The sequence below is a fragment of the Peromyscus leucopus genome, chromosome 6, assembly GCF_004664715.2.
Source record: "Peromyscus leucopus breed LL Stock chromosome 6, UCI_PerLeu_2.1, whole genome shotgun sequence".
Taxonomy (NCBI): domain Eukaryota; kingdom Metazoa; phylum Chordata; class Mammalia; order Rodentia; family Cricetidae; genus Peromyscus; species Peromyscus leucopus.
In genome coordinates, this window is record NC_051068.1 from 38,321,563 (window position 1) to 38,341,730 (window position 20,168).

At 43.1% G+C, this 20,168-nt stretch overlaps 1 protein-coding gene across 3 annotated transcripts in view; it reads right to left on the bottom strand.

Moving 5' to 3' along the window:
* The window catches only part of Clrn1 (clarin 1), a 38,150-nt gene extending 18,372 nt beyond the window's left edge, over positions 1–19,778 (bottom strand). For 2 of the 3 annotated variants that reach the window (XM_028882139.2, XM_028882138.2), the window contains exon 1: positions 19,526–19,778. In XM_028882139.2, coding sequence (XP_028737972.1) covers positions 19,526–19,778 — 253 coding nt within the window. Of the gene's footprint in view, positions 1–4,085; positions 4,121–11,869; positions 11,885–19,521 lie in introns of all 3 variants that reach the window. The other variant, XM_028882137.2, reaches the window with a different exon arrangement.
* Positions 19,779–20,168: the final 390 nt, after the last annotated feature.

A 20,168-nucleotide genomic window follows, 5' to 3' on the forward strand; every position in this document is an offset into this window, starting at 1 on the left:
TTTGAATCAGCTTTATGCATGCTGCATACAAGCTCTTTATCAGACAAGAAAATCAAATATTTTCTTCATGTTTGGGGCATGTCTCTGTGTCTTTGAGGAATGGTTGTTATTTTTATGAAGTCCAGTTTATCAATTTTCTTCTTTTATGTATCAGGGTTTAGATGTCAAATCTAAGAAGTCTTTGACAAATGAAAGGTCACAAATATTTTCTGATGTTTCTTTCTTTGAAATTTGTAGTGTGTATGTGTGTGTGTGTGTGTGTGTGTGTGTGTGTGTGTGTGTGTAGACAGAACAACCTTGGGTATTATTCCTCAGGCACTGCCCACTTAGTTTGTATTTTGCAGCAGGTCTCTGCATTAGTTTAAGGCTCTGAAATTATGATAGGGGGTGTTGTGTGACCAAACCGTTTTGGGGGGGAAACACAGCACACACGTCTACTCACCTCAATAAGACTAAAGTATGGTGACCACCAAAGTCCAACCAAGGAGTTGGACCAATGAGTTTTATTGGGGTTACTCACAAGAATATGGGTGAGGCATTACTTAACAGGAACAGATATTGACTCAAAGGCAGCTGCATCATTAAAGCCCACCCTGCATGGGTGACAGCCCACAAAAGCTGGAAAACCTGGAGCACCCTGCACAGCCTGCAGGCAGATCATGGGTTGGACTGTCCTTTCCATGTGGCTCTGCTCTAAATTCTCCCAGGCAGCTGGGCTGGTCTCAGAGTCTTCTTTGCTGCTTTCATTGCTCACCCTGGTAAGGAGGGGCCTAGTGAATGTGGTCAATTTCAGGGACTTCCTGAAGCTCGTTTGAGTGTCTACCTTCCTGCTTAAGGAGCTTCCCTGAAGGATGGAATATTTCAATGTGGGAGGAAACTTTTACATATCAGTGGGTTTGCCAGCTGGCCCCTGGATCTGATTGTCTCACCTTCTCTAGCCCTGGGATTATAAACTAAGCCTACCACATCGAGTTTATTTAGTCATTATTTGTTAGCATGGATTCTGGAGATGAGAGCCAGGTCCTCACACTTGCATGGAAAGCGCTTTACCGACTGAGCCATTTCCCGGACTCCTTGGTGTCTATTTTGAGGTTTTTGTACACGGTACAGTTTGGGGCCAAGGTTATTTTTGCTTGTCTGCACATGGCTGTACCTGGCTGTTCCAGAACCTAGCTGGACTTAGATTACCAATGCACACCATTCCGATTCTTAGGAACTTACCTCAGAGAACACAAAAACACACTTCACCCAAACCTGTACGCAGGTGTTTGCATGTCTTCATTCATACTCGTCAATTAAATAGCATCAATGGGCAGATGGCTAAGCAAGGTGTGCATGTGCGTATAATACACTCCAAGTCAACAACAAAAAGAAGCAGACGACTGCTGCACACAGTAGCATGGATAGACCTGAAATGGTGACTAGACACCGGTCATTGGGTTCACCCGTCCGACAGACAGCAGAACGATGGCATCTAAGTACCAGAAAAGAGAGGGTGAGGAAGAAACTCCAGGCTGCAGAGCTGACATGCAAAGAAAGGCTGTCGCACCCTTGTTCCGGCAGCCTGCTGTTATGAAACAGAGCTGAGTGAGTCGTCAGTTAGTGACTCACAGTGCAAACACAGCACAGGGAAGCACTCAGTCGGAAATCTGCTCTCATGAAATCATTTCACAGGGGCTGTGCTCCTTGGCCTCTGTCTCCTGCCAAGATGGAGACACTTCAGGCCTCTCTCCTCTCTGCAGACAAACCTGTAAATGCCTTTGCAGCTCTCCCTGCTCCTGTCCCTGTCAGGGGGTCCCACCTGACTTCGTATTTATTTATTTATTTGAGACATGATCTGTATTCAATGTAGGCTAACCCCGAACCTATTGAGTAACTCAGACTAGTCTTGAACTCAAAATCATCTTACTCAGCCTCCCAAATCCTGGGATTTACAGGCCTGCATTAACACATCTAGTACCCCATATTCTTAGGCACCTGTCGCTCCACCCTTCCATTTCTTATGGACTTATGTATCTGGGTTACAAGGGGTTCATTAGAGTCTAGTAATCATTGTAGTAATCGTCATTGCTCAGACGAAGTAGAGATAATAGAATTTCCTTCATGTTTTCAGTCCTTATGTCACATACCTATATTTAGTGGCTTGAATGAGAATGGCCCCCACAGACTTATGTTTGAATGCTTGTTCCCACATTGGTGGAACTGTTGGGAAGGATTAGGAGGTGTGGCCTTGTTAGAGGAGGTGTGTCACTAGGGGTGGGCTTTGAGGTTTCAAAAGCCCATGCCCTTCCCACTTAGCTCTCTCTCTCTGCCTCATGCTTGCAGATCAGATATAAACTCTGAGCTACTGTTCCAGCACCATGCCTGCCTGCCTGCTGCCATGTTCCCTGCTGTGATAGTTATGGACTCTAACCCTCTAGAACCAGAAACCCCAGTTAAAAGCCTTCTTTTATAAGGTTCCTTGGTCATGGTGTTTTGTCAGTGTAGTAGAAGACACCATCATTTCTCCACAGTCTAGCAAAAGCCTCCCTTTGTCCTTTGTGAAAGGAGTTCTCCTTTGCAGGATGAAGCCCTTTCTCTGTGCTCTTGGACCATTTCCACCTCCTCTGGTCTACCTCTCCCACCATCTTCAGCCTTTTGCTTTGTCCTTCTATCTACCCCCCCTTCCCCACACACATACAGACACACAGACACACAGACACACACCCTAGCCTGACCTAAGGGAATCTACTATTTCCTAATCTCAATCTCCCCCATTCTACCTAGTCCTTATGCCAGGATCCTTTCTTCTAGTTTCCATTTCAACTCCTGCAATGACCTGCCTTCTTCACTCCACCATGGTTTCGTTACAAAAGACCCTGTGTCTTTCTGGGTGTGACTCTCCAGGAACCATATTCACATTTTCTCACTTGCCATCCATTGCAGACTATCCCTTTATACTGTGTGAGGAGGTGTCGCTGTGATTGGTTTAATAAAGAGATGAATGGCCAATAGCTAGGCAGGAAGATGTCATGTGGGACTTTTGGGGACAGAGAAGCCCCATGGAAGAAGAAAGGCAGAGTTGCTAGCTGGATACAGAGGAAGCAAGACATGCAGGAGGAGAGGTAAAAGCCACGAGTCACATGGCAACATGTAGATGAATAGAAATGGGTTAATTTAAGTTATAAGAGCTAGTGGGACAAGCCTAAGCTATAGGCTGAGCTTTGAAAATTAGTAATAAGTCTCCGTGTCATTTTTTTGTGAGCTGGCGGCCCACAGAAAAGTTTGTCTGCAGCCATCCCTGTAGTGTTTAGGCCTATGAACCATTTACATGAAGGTCTTTCCTCCCTAGGCTTCCCTCAGCCAGTCCCTTGCACCTCAGTCACCCTTCTCTCATCTCTCTCCCTCATGTACATCACTCTTTTCCAGAACATGTGTCTTTGTAGCTCATTCATTCCTCCCTGAGAATTCCATCCTCATCTGTGCTCCCAACTGCTGCCTCCCACCGGCACCTTCTCCCTTCTCTGCTTCTACTCCAGGTCACTCTCCAACTCAAGGCTTATTTAACAGATAGGTGTCTTTTGTTTGTGCTCCACAGGTGAACCATCAGATGAAGCAGGACCAACTCCTGCTTCATCTTCGTCTACAATTTCTCCTTCTGCCCTTCTCATCTCATCAACCTGCAACAACTTTCCAGAACTTTGTAGGAATTCTAGTGTATTATATCATTTACCCTGTTGCTTTTTGGTAGAGGATTTAGGAAGTGTGACCCTTTCTTTGCATTCCTCTTTAGCCAATTTGTGGTGTTGCACGTCTCCTGCTGGCCTCCGGCCTCAGCCTTTCTTTTATTCTTCTCATCTGTCATCCGCCCTGTCACATGCTTTAATTTTTTTTAGTGGCTTCGTATTGCCTACAAGCCCAAGTGAACTGCCTCAGGATAGCAAGCAAGGTCTGTCATATCCTGGTCCCCACCACCCCAGCCTCATCTTCCTCTTCCCACTTACCACACAACTCCTTCCCTTTGGCCTCAGGAAGCCCTGCTGTTTCTTTACTTGGAAAGTCCCTACTTACAGTTAATGAAATACAACTGACCCTTGAGAACTTACCTGCTTTCTCTACCTTGTCCTCATACAGAGTAAGTCTCCTTCATTGAGCTTTCTGAACAAATACAATAATTGTGATAGTGACTACTTTTATTAAGACATTGATAGCTGCACTGCTTCATCAATTTGAATTCCTAGGTAGAGTGCACATGTTGGCCCTTTGGGAGCTTGGTGTGGCTGTGCACCATGCCTTGGCCAAAGTAATTCAAGTGTGAAAATGGCATCTTTGAGTTCCAGGTCAGAGAATCTAATTGCTAGTGTGATGGTCTCTAGAATACTTTCTCTGTTACAACCGTCAACTGCCAAAATTCCATATAGCAGCTGTGACCTGTAGTGAATCTACAGCTGACCTACAAAGAGCTATGTACTATGATCAAGAAATACACTTGGTTTTTCAAACCTACAGTGTTTGGATTTATTTATTATTGAAACACAGCTTAGCTCATTCTGACCAACAAAGTGATTGATTAAAAAGACTTCTGATAGATTCTGTAATTGAGCAAGTATCCTTTCTGATGGTTTTCACAACTTCAGACTCCAGCAGAATGCTAAGGCACATATAGGCAGCAAGGAGACTTTTGGAGAGAGAGAAGTTAATGGTACATATCTCTCTAACTTGAAATTTTTATCCTACAGGTAAAGTCATGCTATTTTCAATAGATCAAATAAAAAAAAAGAGATGCAAAGCATTTGTTTTTACTAAATGCTAAATATGTTCCTTTATTGCTTGTCATTAATCCATGTTTTATTTGATACCCCCAAATGTATGACTTCCATTTCAATTGCTTCAAAATTTATTTTAGTTCTAGCTGCTGGAATTTTTTGTTCCGTTTTACTCAGAGACTTCATTATCCCTTTATCTGTTACTGATTCTAGTCTGTCATGTCTCTTATTCTAGTAGTCTCAAAAACAGGACTTAGTTAATTTAACCTGAGTTTATGTATTATACAGCACTGCCCAGGAGTAACAAAGGACTGAAAGATAATGAATCACCAAAGCAAAAGCTGATGGTGATGCTGCTGGGGTGGTTATGAATAGACAGGCGTTAACTGAGAGGGGATGTCAGCTTGAGCTGAGCAGTGCTTTTAGGGTTATGAAGATTTGGGATGAATGAAGTGTTACCTTTATTGTAGATGAGATCTCTAAACATCTCAGCTCCCTTATCTGTGACTGTGGATAGTGAAACAGCAATCTCACAGAACCGGAAAACTGAATAGTGGTTAGCAGAGGCTGGGCTAGGGGGAGATTGGTCAACAGGCGTGGAGTTCCAATTAGGCGGGAGAAATATGCTCTGTTACACAGTAGGGTGACTCTAGGTAGCAAAATTGCGTTGCATATTTCAAAATATCAAAGAGAAGGTTTTGAATGTATCTCTTTACCCAGATTTGATCACTATACAATACTCACGTATTGAGGCATCAGAGTGTGCCCCCATGAATATGTACTATTATGTGTCAAAGGAAAGGCAAAAAGAAAAGAAGGAAGAAATGTCCCAGAGCTTATGAGAAATACGAATGAGATCGTTTATGTAGAAGCTCTTTGGAAATGTGGAGTAATTGCCTAAATATGTCTTTAACCTGATGAGAACAGCAGGAGGGTTGTAGCGCTGACGAGAGAGGGATGTGATCACGCAGTGCAGAGTATCTGCATTCTCTAGGCTGAGGACCAACCACTGGGATTGGCAGGGCCATTTGGTCTCCAGGTGATCAGATTTTGTGTCTTACACTGGGACCAAAGAACGCCCCCTCCCAGTCTCATCCCTGGATTATATGAAATGAATTAAGACAAACTTTTCATTTTGTAGTTCAGATTTTTTTTTTTCCTTTTTCGTCACCAGGTGGGTGGCTATTACTATTTTTAAAATGCTGGAATTTTGGCTTTCTCATTACTTATCTGATGCCTGTCACACACTCCCTCGTCATCTGATAATACTGCTTCCATTCTTGTTTCTGCTGCTTCCTGTGTGCAAGTTTCTGGACACTCTGTGATGTCTCAAATGATCTTCAGATTGATAACATACTGCTAAAGGGGACCCCTGTGAGGCTCTTTGGAAGGACCAGAGGATTTGCATAGAAGACAGGCAGATATGGATCAAATGGTAGCTTTGTTTCTGCTCCAGTGGTTAGAGAACATGTCTCAGATCTTCTGCCAAGTTCTGCAAATTAGGTGACTTCATTGACACAGACAGGTGGGGTGAGCAGCCAGTAGCCATTCTGTCAGAGGCAGAGCTGGCTCTTTGGCCCAAGCAGCTGGACCTGTAGCTGGTGGGCAGATGTGCGAAGAAAGACTGTCTCTGGGACAGAGAGGCAAGTGCACTACGTTTCTCACTGGAGATTCATCCACCAGATTGTTCAAGGACATGTACAGTTTAATGACTGAAAGCCAAGGATCCTAGCTTGCTTTTGACCAGAAAAGCTAAACGCTAACTACTGCTTCTCACTCTCCTGTGAACTAAGTTTTGACCTCTTGGCCTCACTTGCTGCCACCTGTCCTAACTACCATCACTCCAGTAAGCCCTCAACCTTGACAGTATGTTACAGTCACCTGGGGGCTGTGAAACCCACCCAACACTGCAGCCTCCGCCCCACAGAGCCAGATCCAATAGTCCCGGGATGGAGCCTTGGTGGCATCAGTTGTTTTAAAGACTCCCCAGGTGATCCTAAGCTGCAACCAGGTTCATGGACCACTGATCTAATAGCTTTGGTCTTGTCAGCCCCCTTCCCCTCATCCGCCAGATGTGAAATGCAGATAATGCCATCTGTGGGACTCAGGACAGAGATGGCCTCTGATAATCATGTCAGCAATGACAAGCAACTTCTGCTCAGATTAAAGCCTCAGAGGTAGTATCAGAGGTTCTGCCTTTCTTCTCAACTTGTCTTTCTCTGCATAAAAGATCTTTATTTTTAAAGACCCATTTTGCTTCATGGTGTTCCGCTATTCATTTTCTTGAAAGAGAATAAGAGGAGGAGAAATTTCTTTCTTTTTACAGACATGCTCTTGATCTGACTTTCCCCCAGCCCGTCAGGCAGTCAGTCATTATGAAAATCTGGTAAAAGAGATTTCCATGACATAAGCTCCATGCATTCACCTTCTTTAGTATCACCCACAGGCTCACAGCCAGGTACTGAGCCAAGCCCCTGATGTCTATGTGGTCAGACAGAATGAAATCCACGACCTTGCACTTAAAAGGAGGAGACCCGGTGATACGACAGAACAATTTAAAAATGATTTTTCCAGCACCTCGCCTGACTCTTTCTCAGCTGAAGTGAATCGACCTGGCTCAAGCCTACTCACAGGCAGCCCGCCAGTGAGTCTTAGTCACCCATGGTGGCTTACAGAGGACAGCTGCTTTGGCACATGTGTGTCTCTGATAACAGAACCCAGGTAGCTGCTCTGAATCCACAGGGGTATGATCACGCTGGAACAATAACTTCTAAGAATGACTTTGCCACCGTGATGTCATGCTGAGATGGAGCAGAACACCACCCCTGAATAAATTAGTCTACCGGGTAGTACGTTTGCTTAGTCAATTCCATCATACCTGCTATGAAAGTGTGTCCCACCTACCACGCCTAGCCTGGGTTCTTAGCTGCACATCTATGAGAAGCAAAGTTTTCGATTGTTTGGTGCCCCTCCTCTGAGTATGGGGTCACAGGACTGAAGGTTGGTGGTTTAAAAGATCTGGCCCCAGTAAGGAGCTTCTGAATGGGTAGAAATTAATTCAAAATCAAGCGTGTAATGGATCTGAGGTGTTTCGGGTGGAACTCCATGTTGCATGGCATGACTTTGGTTTCAGTTTTGGTTCTGATGACACACCAGCACACTTTGCTGTCACACTGCGCAATGACAGTGTACACTGCTCGGAACACCTGGGCTCAGTCCAGACTATCGTACGTTACAAATGGCAGTGTTTTCTCGGTCCATGCAAGGTTTGTCTGCTCTAGTAAACACATAATGGTTTACTCACGGAAAAGAAAGGCTTTTTAGTATTCTCCTGCCATCATCTCTCAGCCTGTAAGTATCAAATTAATTTGTCTCTGGAGTGTATTGTGTTAGAATGTTTGATTTTAAAAACTGCTGTTTGAGTTGCTGACCTGAGTTTCAAAAATGTTGGTTAACTACATTTTGGCTTGGATTTGGATTGAGTTGCCAACCGTTTCCTGGGATGGCCAGAAGCATCCTTCTTCCATTTTGTAATCCATGTGTCTGCAGAGCAGCAATCTCAGCACTGACAATCATAAAATCAAAATATCCATCGACTTTGAAAAATGTTGGAAATGCTCTGTGTCCTGATGTATTAGATTCAGCCAAGATTTACTTTTCTTTGTAGAAAGAAATGACCACACCCATCTTACTATTATGCAAATTTGCTTTAATCATTAATAAATGATAAAATTATGTATGTACCAAAAAATTGTTTTAAACTAAACTTCTTTATGATTCATCATCTGCAAAAATGCTGGAATTGTGTAATTATATTAGCTACCGATGTATCCAGGGTCCAGCATCACACAAAAATTTCTTCAGCTAAAAGGAAGTATGCATAAAATTTCCAAGAAGCCCTAGTAAAGTATATATGAGTTTTTTCTAAAATATGATTATAGCTTTACAAAATACAGAATTTCTAAGGTAAAATGAATTTTTGTTTATTTCACTTAAAACAATGAGACTTTAAGCCAATTGATGGGTGCTGGGAATCATTCCTTCCATTCCAGGCTCTGCCCCTCAGAAAGCCTGCCAAGGGTCGGCTCCTTCCCTAGAGCTGCTCAAAGACCATGCCTACAGGTATTTAAGACCTGGCCTATAGACTTGCCACATGGTTTTCCCTTGTGGTTTCTCCTCTTCCCCGGGACACCTCCCACCCCCCTGGGAATGTTTTGATCAGATTAAACCTGGACTTATTAATTTGACCTCATCTGACTTATTGCATTGGTGGAGTCACTCATTACCAGGGGATTTTTACTTAGCAATGAGTGCACACCTTTAATCCCAGCGCTCGTGAGGCAGAGGCAGGCAGATTTCAGTGAGTTCAAGACCAGCTATAGTGAATTCCAGCACAGCCAGGGCTACATAGTGAGACCCTGTGTCCGAAGAACATAAGACTTTTTTTTTTTCATTTTACATACCATCCACAGATTCCCCCTTTCTTCTCTCCTCCCCTCCCCGCTAGCCTTCTCCCCCCACCCAACCTACCCCTCATTCTCTCCTCTGACAAGGTAAGGCCTCCCATGGAGGGGAGTCAGCAGAGCCTGGTACATTCAGTTGAGGCAAGCCCAAGCCCCTCCTCCTGCGTTAAGGCTGTGCAAGGTGTCCCACCATAGGTAGTGGGCTCCAAAAAGCCACCTCATGCACCAGGAGTGGATCCTGATCCTACTGCCAGGGGGCCCTTTAAGGAGATCAAGCTACACAACTCTATTGTTTATGCAATGGGCCCAGTACAGTCCCATGGAGGCTCCACAGCTGTTGATCTAAAGTTCATGAGTTCCCATAGCTTGGTTTGGTTGTCTCTGTAGGTTTCCCCATCGTGATCTTGATGCCCCTTACTCATAGAATCCCTCTTCTCTCTCTTCTACTGGACTCCTGGAGCTTGGCCTGGTGCTTGGCTGTGGATCTCTGCATCTGTTTCCATCAATTACTGGATGAAGGCTCTATGATAACAGTTAGGGTACCGATCTGATTACTGGGGTAGGCCAGTTCAGGCACCCTCTCCACTATTGCTAGTGGTATAAGCTGGAGTCATCCTTGTGGATTCCTGGGAATTTCCCTAGCACTCAGTTTCTCCCTATCCCCATAATATCTCCCTCTATTATGGTATCTCTTTCATTGCTCTCCCACTCTGTCCCTATTCTATCTAGCTCAACCATCCCGTTCCCTTATGTTCTCATCCCCCATCCCCTATCCTCTGTTGCCTTCCTCATTCCCAGTTTACTTATGGAGATCTCATCTATTTCCCCTCCCCTTTCCGTTCTGGGCTATCTATGTGTCCCTCTTAGGGTCCTCCTTGTTAGCTAGCTTCTCTGGAGCTGTGAGTTGTAGTCTGGTTATCCTTTGCTTTACATCTAGTATCCACTAATGAGTGAATATATACCATGTTTGTCTTTCTAAGTCTGGGTTACCTCACTCAGGATATTTTTTAGTTCCATCCATTTGCCTGCAAATTTCATGATGTCATTGTCTTTCACTGCTGAGTAGTACTTCATTGTGTTTATGTACCACATTTTCTTTATCCATTCTTCAGTTGAGGAGCATCTAGGTTGTTTCCAGGTTCTGGCTATTACAAATAATGCTGCTATAAACATAGTTGAGCATGTGCCCTTGTGGTGTGATTGAGCATTCCTTGGGTATATGCCTAAGAGTGGTATCACTGGGTCTTGAGAAACTGCCATACTGTTTTCCAAAGTGGATGTGGAGCAAGGGGAACACTCTTCCACTGTTGGTGGGAGTGCAAACGAACATGAGACTGAACACGAGACTTTAACTGATGCTCTGTCTTGTTGCCCCTAGTTGTTAACATGAGTTGGGTGCTGATAACTGGCTCCATTGTGAAACTGTTGACTCAGGGAAGTCTCCCATTTTGCTAATTGCTGTAGGGCAGCCATTGCTTTAGTCACAGCGATGAGTTAGTAGCCAGACCATAAAAACTTCAGTTAGCTAAACAGTGTCCTCAGATGCCTTTGCCTTAAACCTACACTGTGGACATGAAAGTGTAATTCATAGCTCAAAGCTTCGGCTGAAGCATGTGATCTGCTCAATCTCCAGTTATCAAGCAAGATCAACTATTTTATGTGCTAAAGGTCAAAAACCAGTGTTTGGATATTTAGAGATTGAATTAAAGCAAGGAATGAATTTAAGAATAAGTTCTTGTGAAGTTTCAACATCACCTTAAAAAAGATGCTGAGAGATGTGGATGGCAGCACAGTTCAAACCCCGCAGCAGCACAGAAAAAAATGGTAACTAAGGCCAAAAGAACCAAAACCAAACCCATCAACCAAAAACAAAAACAAAAAACAAAAAGGCAGCTCCCTGTATTTCTTTGATGTTGCTCTTATTAAAAAATGATGAGAGTCTTACTCATCATCTGCACATGAACTGGAATCCAGGTCTGCTACATCCTAGCTCCTTAGATGATTTGGGGAACTTTCTGTGATATCTCAGCACTCCACATTTGACCAAGAGAACTGACATGGTAATAGCAGTTAGCTAGACAGACATTGGACTTTGAGGACAGACATCCTCCCTCCCAGTAAACTTTGAACACCACCTCCTGTTTCTCTGAGGACCTAGAAAGAGAAGCCCTGATTAGGATTTAAATCACATATGAGAAAGGGAAAGTGTCTGGACTTTGTTGAGGCCCACTCAGTGAAAGCTGTTTCTTCCAGGCCAAAAATAGTGACTCTGGCTCTCAGTAGAGCTGTGGCATTCTGCCCTTCTCCAGAGGTAAGTCCATTACATACTGCTATCTCCTCCTGTAAGGAAGCAGAGCTTCCTAGTCCTGGTCAGGAGTCTGACTTCCCTAGGAAATCTGATTCTCCTGAAGATATGCTAAGGAGAAGAGAGGACTAATTAGCTCCTTAATGAGATACTGTACTTCTCCCTCCAGATGTGAGCAGTGTTTCCCTTTCTCTTTTCTATCTCTTTTTCTTTCAGATAGCAGCCAGACACATGTGCATGCTTCCGCTGGCACGCTGGCCTTTCTCGGTCTCCTATGAAGCTCCCCTTGCACTTTCCACCGTCCGGGGCTTGCTGATCTCCGATGCTGAACCCGCCTGCTCTCTGGAAGCCATAACCTTTCCTTTTTTCCTCTCTCCCTTTCCTCCTGGTAAGTGCCAAGATTGACACCTTGCTTGCCCTGTTGTTTTCCCCTAAAGTTCTCATAAAACCAACCTTAAATGTGAAATCTGGGTTTATAATGAAGAAAAGAAAAAAATACATGTTTCCTTTCACCGACTTTAGTACATTATTTATTCAATAAGAACTAACTGTACTGAATCCCATGTTGCGCTGTTCTGGCTATATCAATCACTCTTTAAGACACATAGCCAGCCCAGTGGTGGTAGTAGTACACACCCATAATCCTAGCAGAGGGGAGGCAGAGGCAGATGGATCTCTGTGAGTTCAAGACCAGCCTGGGCTAGAGAGTGAGTTCCAGAACAACCTGGACTACACAGAGAAAACCTGGGGAAAAAGAAAAAGAAAGAAAAGAAAAGAAACATATCCACTACACTAAATAGGCACTACCGTAATTTTTAGACATGGTAGCCATTGGTAATATACTTAAATATTTTACTGCAGTGTTCTGTCAATAATATAGAAACATTAGACAATGCCCACCGTGCCCCCACAAAAAAGAAGCATCTGTCCTTGAGCCTTCTTCTGAGTCAGTTGATAAACTCTTTCTTGCATAGGAAAACTAAGAAACCAACAGGAAACCCCAGGTCTCCCCAGTAACAACAGCACCTATCATGTAAGTACTGAAGATAATACCTAGAAAATACTTAACACCTCTGAGGTACTCAATGAATGGGCGCTGAACTCACATTTTTTTTTTCCTTCTGAGATGTCTGAAAGATCTTGGAGAAGATAAAGTCATTTTCAGAAGTTAACAAGAAAAGCAGAGAAATGGGAGATCATGAAGTCACCCTCACTGTGTTATTTTATCTCCGGTTGCTTAACTGAGATACATCCTGATCCACAGGTTGTGTGCTGCCAGGAAACTGCACCTGGGTCTTCTGCAAGAGCAAACGAGGTCTCTGGGATGCACCAGGATTCTGGTCAGGCATCCATTTAGGATCCTGATGATGTTAACTGATAGGAGCCAGGCACAAAAGACAAGTGCTACATGATCCCACTCATATGCAGAATATAAAAAAGTTGATTCCTTTTGTGGTTTGAACAAGAATTTCAAGTCAGGCATAGTGGCGCATGCCTTTAATCCCAGCACTTAGGAAGCAGAGGCAGGCGGATCTCTGTGAGTTTGAGGCCATCCTGGTCTACATAGTGAATTCCAGGACAACCTATCTCAAAAACAAACAAACATTTTTTTTTTTTTTTTTTTTTTTTTTTTTTTTTTTTTCCGAGACAGGGTTTCTCTTGTGTAGCTTTGCGCCTTTTCTGGAACTCACTTGGTAGCCCAGGCTGGCCTCGAACTCACGGAGATCCGCCTGCCTCTGCCTCCCGAGTGCTGGGATTAAAGGCGTGCGCCACCACCGCCCGGCTAAACAAACATTTTTTAAAAAATATCTCCAAAAGTCAAACATAGTGAATCATTTCTTTATTTCTCTCACTCAGGAAGCAGAGGCAGGTGGGTCTCTATGAGTTTGAGGCCAGCCTGGTCTACACAGTGAATTCCAGGACTGTCAGGGCTACATACTAAAGCACTGTCCTGCCCCCCATTTCCACAAGAACAAACAAACAAACAAACAAACAAACAAACAAAACAACAACTTCCCCTCCCCGCAAAAGCAGTAGCTTGTCATCCATATTCTTTCCTTCTAGATATTCTGGGACAACAACAGCCCCCCAGTCAGTGTAGGGGATGACTTAGATGGAGGGAAGGCTGGTACCTAGCACTTTTATGCACTAGCCCACATGGCTGAAATTCTGATTTTTTTTTTTTTGATTTTCGAGACAGGGTTTCTCTGTGTAGCTTTGTGCCTTTCCTGGAACTCACTTTGTAGACCAGGCTGGAAATTCTGATTCTTAAGTAATGCTCATTCTGGTCTTTTGTTAAGAAAATGGGAGAAGGGAGCAGTGACGGAAAATAGATGTTTGTTTTTTAAAAAGTCTTTTCCTGACACTTCCCAATGCTTACAGAATAACAGTCAGAACCTCTTCTGGGTAAAGAATACCTTTGAAATGTTAAGCAGAAGAATCATTTCTTGCCGTTTTCAGTATAAGAAATTAGACGGGGGGGGGGGGATTTTTCATGGAGGACAGACTAGGAATCTGCAGAGAAAAACGAAGAAATGAAGGCGCGCCCCTCTGCTTCTCAGCCTTCGGCGACTTCTCTTCACTGGCTCGGGTGTTTGGGCGCTGATGAGCACGGGCGCTCTCAGGGACCCACTGGCCCGTTGCCGCTAAGCTCCAAAGCATCCCTTTCTTCACTAGATCCTTCTTCAACCTGCTGCTTTCAACATAAAAAGTCCAAAGAGTGACAAAAAGGGAAAGAAAGATCTCCTCGACAGAGAAGTGAGCCTGGGTTCTGACACACGGTGCACATTTCAGAACGCTTCATAAAACACGGCCAGAGGAAAGCTCACAGAACTCACCACTTCTAAAAATGGTGGCTGAAATCTGTCAGTCAGGGAATACATCAAGTGATGGAGACTAGAAAGACTGGACAATTTCAAATCCTCAAGGACCTCATCTAAACCAACAGACCACTGTATTCATCATAGAACGTTCGAGTTGAAAGGAAAGTTCAGAAACCACCCAGTTCTGCCTCCATTTTATGATAGAAGAAAAAAAAATGGACACATGGTCAGAGCGCCAAGAGCCTGAGCCTCAGCCAGGGGCAGAAATTCATCTCCAGTCTAGGTTGTTTGACTCCAACAGTCACCCACTAAACAGTTGTGAACCCCTCTTTGTGCTTCACTCTGCTTGACGCCCCCAAACTGGGGTGGTGCTTTCATGAGCAATATGTACCCCTGTCTCCTGGGGATGAAGCTCTCTGTGCGTGCTCAAATTCATATAACATAGATGTTAAAAACAGTCGAGGAATGACAAGGCTTAGCTGTTTGGCTGAGAGAAACCGAAGGTTGTTCCTTCTCACATATCAGTTCCATTAATTACTATTGTTTCAATGGATAAGAAGGAAGGCTTCTATTTGCTGGACTGTTTCATAGGTGAATGAGTCTAGATAAATGCATCTCCAAACTAAAAGACAGGAGGCCTGTGCATTCTGGGTAAATATACAATGGTTCCTTACTCCCATCAGGAAGACTTAGACAAGCCTCACAGGTTTCTCTCCCAGGCCCATCTCCTCATGCCAGCATCCCTACAGGCCATGTGCAAAGGAAGGGAGGGGCCAGGGGCAATGTATGTTTCATTAGCAGGACATTAAAGCCTTCAGCTCTTCCAGGAAAGCCATCAGAGAGCTGTAGGGAGCCTGGATGGGCCAGCAGAAGACAAGAGACACACTTGTAAGAGATAGAATAATGCCAACTCTCATTCATGGTCACAACGACCCCCAAGTCTCAGCTATTTATACCACAATATGTTCAAGAAATCACCTTCCTGTTCACAGCAGTACTTTAAGCATCCACCCTGCATTTTGGGTCATACACCTCATTTGGTACAGGGTCTCCGCTTTTCTAAAATATGAAGTACACTGGCGCTGTCAAGACTTTTACAAATTTTCAGTTACAGGGTCCAAATTAAAATCCTTTTCAAAGTACGACTGAAGTTAGAAGCTGGGATGCATGATTAGTTAAACTTTATTTTACATATCAGAAAAAAAAAAAACCTCCATGTGTTTTTTACCAGCTCATTGAGCTATGTTGGCAATGAACAGATCAGTATATCTAGGAATGATTGATTCCTATGATTCCTGAATATCATATTTTGATAATATTCTGTAGTGTTTTAAACCAATAAAACACATACGGGGAGGGGGGAGACACTGAGAGACAGAGCGAGACAGAGAGAGAGAGAGCTCAAAACTGGCAGTTTCTGTCTTGATGGCTGTATTTGGCATTTAAACATTATCACTAAAATCTGACAGGTGATGTAAAATGAAGAACTATGTCAACCAGTTGTGTTGCCTTCAAAGGCAAATATTTCCTCATTATAATGAATGAAATCATTGCCTGGGCAGGAATGCTAGTGACCTCTAGTAAATGAACCACTGACCCATAGATAGATGAGAATCAGCCTGAATAAATGAGGCAGAAGTTTTCCCAGCATAACTTTGCATGCTAACAGGACAGATTCTTATTATAGAATGGTCAGTAGGCAATGCTTAATAGGAACAAATATCACTGTGTTGCCAAACTCCTCTTCTTCATTCTTCGTTCTCATGTTAAAACACACACACACACACACACACACACACACACACACACACACACTCACACACACATATATGCTATAAAAGTGACACAAACATTGCACATAAAAATCACACATATAGACTTGGCCAGCAGAGCCAAGCAAAAAGTCATTTAAAATATCGGCTTTGTCAATAGCCAATTTATTCAGAGTAAATCTCCATCTAAATCCATACTGTACAATGAAGTAGCATTAAAATGAGCATTTGAAATGTGGCCAGTCCTAATTGGTTGTGTTGTGTAAACATACACTAGAATTCAAAGACTGCCCAAGAAAAACAGAAAGATAAAACATTTCAATGATTTTTATATGGCTTATCTGTTTACACAGTAGTATTCTGGATGTCCTAGTTAAGGAAAATTATTAAGTAGCTTTCACCTTTTTTTTTTTTTTGATTTATGTTTTAATGTGACTAGTAGGGCTTACATTGTAACTCTATTGGTCAATGATGATTTAAGCAAAAAGTCAAGACTGTGGCTCAGTGGTATAGCATTTGCTGACCATGTGCAAGGCCTAGAGTTAATCCCCAGTACAAGAAAAAGTCTAGACAAGCAGAATACAGGTGGAAATCCAATGGAATTGAAATAGGAATCTATAGCAACTGAAGGGAACATGACAACTGGCCACGGAGTTACCGATACCTTGCTAAATCATTGTTTCCATACCTCCTCTACAGGAACACTTCTCTAAATCCCAGTGTCTGCTCGATAACTTTCTAAAGAACGCTGAGAATGGGGATGCTCTGGGAACAGCTGTATTCAATTTTTTATTTGGGTTGTAGAAACAGCAGGACAGAATCATCCCCCTGTAGCCTCTGGAGGCCACGGGAACTTCTATTGAGACACCAGGGTAAAGCCGCTTGCTGTTTTACATTAACAGGACTTCCACTGAACTATAAAGAGAACCTGTCAGAAGGCTCTCTTCTTTTAAGCAAGTTGATGAACCACCATTGACTGGGTATGGATGGCATCTTGAATGAGATCATGTGGCTCATATGCTACACTGTGATGGGGGTGGAAATGTGAATTTCAGAAGTGTAGAGTGTTTCAAAAGCGTCTTGATAGGGAGTTTCGACGGTGAGAAGGATGTGTGTTTAAGTGTATTAAAAGTGTGCTTTTTTTGAGAATTCCATGAGGGTTATTTATTGCACAGTTTTTCTAACATTCCTTCATGTTATACTGAAAAAAAATTTAATTTTATTTTTTATTTATTTTTTGCTTAGGCAGGAAAAAATTACATTATTAGTATCTTTCTCTGGAATTCACCAAAATAAACGAAGTTTTAACATGTGTAGTTCCATGTATTACTTCGTGTTTACTGAATATGTATAACCTACAGTATAGAAAGGACTATCATCACAGGAAAAACAAAAAAAGTAAGCTCTTCATCACTATGCTGGGGAGAAATATACAGAGTAGGAAAAAGACCAATGCAGTTTGTGTGGTGGGCTGTGGTATTCCAGAAACAGTGCCAACCCTCACAGAATGCAAGCAAATGAGAATTTGATTAAAATAACTTCCCAGGTAAGGCCAGCACAAGAGACAGCCACAAAACCATACGCTGAACCACAAGGAGAACGCGGGTAGCTGTGGGTTCTGAAAGAAAGCAAGACAAAGCATATGGAGTACCTAGTATGCAGTAAGTGACAGGAAAACCTCGTGTTACTGTTCTGAAACGCACACCTCGGCAGAAGTCACATTTACCTCTCGTTCACTGTCATAAACACAAGGCCTCCGGAATAGTCCCTGTCATTCCCGGCTTTTGTCTGAGTGCCTTTGTGAGGAGCTTTGTTCAGGCTTTAGCTGCTGGTGACTCACGGGGAAATCATCTCACTCATCGATTCTCCTTTTTTGTTTTTTAATGCAGTTGCACACCACAGAGGACTGTGCTTTGTTTCCCCTCCCACCCCCATCTCCCGGGAAGCTGCGCCATTCCCACAGCTCGCTTGTCTTAATGAACTAAAGGCAGTCAGAGAGAAGAGTAGCTGTATCCACTTCATCAAATCTAGTTGATGATAATTTCTTGAAAAGCTGAGGACTAATTCTTAGGGATTTTTCTGGAGCCCTATGAAAATTCATATCGCTCTGTAGCCTATGTGAGTTGAAGGCTGGTGCCAGATGACTGCTTAGAAGGAAGATATAAGGAATGCTGCAGAAATATAAATGGGCCAGAGCTGAAATTTAATTAGACACTGCATATGTTAATAATAAATTCAATTAATTTCACCTTCTACCTATATTAGAGGAGAAAAGAAACTCAGGCAAAATAATAATTCATCTTAAATGCCCCAACTGGGAGTCCCCCTTCCTGAAGAGTGATTTATGCAGTAATTTACTGACTGTGTCTTCATAAGATTGCTCCAAACCAGCCCTTTGAAATAATAATAACTTCTGGATGTGTGTAGTGAGAGATACAACAAATGACTTCTTATTAATTTTCATTTAATGAGTTGCCCATTCTCATGGTAATTTGTTTGAAATTTCTCGTCTCAAGATAAACATGTTATAAATGCTGTGGATAACACTTCCATTTTGCAAAAATCACGACAGGATCTCTCCTCTTCCCTACCTGAGTCGAAGGTCAATCCAGTGCACGTTTTGTGTACGGTTGGCATGCATTTCTCTGACAGTTATCCCAGTATATCATTTAAAAAATTCTGTAGCCAAGTAATTCCAAACTGGTTAAATATGAAAACAGAATATTTACCAACAGCAAGGATTCTAGCATAGAGTCATGGGCAGAGGGAAAAGCAAGTAAACTGGTCCTTTTTTAAAGAACAAAGATCTTTAAAGATCATTTCTTACTGTGTTTCCAATTCCTCAAGTACTCTTTCTATTTAACAAAGATGCCATGCTGTCTTGCATAATTAGTAATACTTAAGAATCTTAAGGGTTATGCTTTCATTTTCGAAAATTCAGAGAGAACCAGAGAGCCAGAGAGAGAGAGAGAGAGAGAGAGAGAGAGAGAGAGAGAGAGAGAGAGAGAGAGAGAGAACTCTCCATGGTCTGAATGGAGATCAGAAGCCGACTTGGGGAGCTTGGTTTTCTGTTCTCATCATGCGGGTGCCAAGGATCAAACTCAGGCCTTGGCCTCATATCCTTAATGCTGAGTCATCCTGTCAGCCCTTTTAAAAGGTTATCCTTTCAAAAAGCTTAACTTCATAACAACTAATTCTATGTGATCTTAATCAAAATAACAAGAATGAAAAATTAATAAGAATAAAAACAAAATAAAAAACAAGGGAGAAGTTGCTAAGAGTCCTAGGTATTTCAAATGGTTCACAGTGGTTTGAATGGTCCTGCAATAGACACGGCGAGATCCTCTACATAGGTCTTTGCTGCTGCCGGAAAAGTGTTCAGAACGCATTAAATAATTTAGACGCAATTGTTACTTACATGAGAACCGGAAAGGCCTTGCTCCTAACCCACATTGCCTTATGCCTTCTCCGTGGAAAAGCCCATACTGCATCTCGCCCATGAACTTGTTCAGCTCCTCCCCCGAGGCATTGACAAGCAGAGCCCCCGTTTTGCAGAGGATGGTGGCTTTAATCCACAGTGGTGTCCCCACTGCCGTTACAACTCCGAGAGCACAGAGGAAGCTCAACACACCGGCCATGCAGAAGATGATCTTCTTCTGCTGGTTTGGCATGATGAGAAATGGCCTTGGTGAGGACGCAGTTCAAAACCAAGGCCGTTGGGAGCATCAAGAAGGGACTGCCCCTTCAGCTGCATTTATTACAGAAGCTGAAGGCACTAGCTGGAAAGGCAATGTCCTTCCCCACGGTGGCTCCACCCGGCAGAATGCCAGTCCATGACCCGTCCTTTCTCACCCACACTGGGGCTTTTCTCCTCTTCTTCTGCCTCTCTTTAGATCGAAATCTTTGGGCTAAGAATTTGTAGAATAAAACTCTTTCAAACTGCCTTCCAGATCCCCTCTCACGTCGTCACTTACTAAGAAAGGTCTAGGGTAACAGATGGAGTCCTCTGTGTAACCTGAGAGAAGCCTCCCCTTCTCAGCCTGTTGTCTGATTGGGTGAGC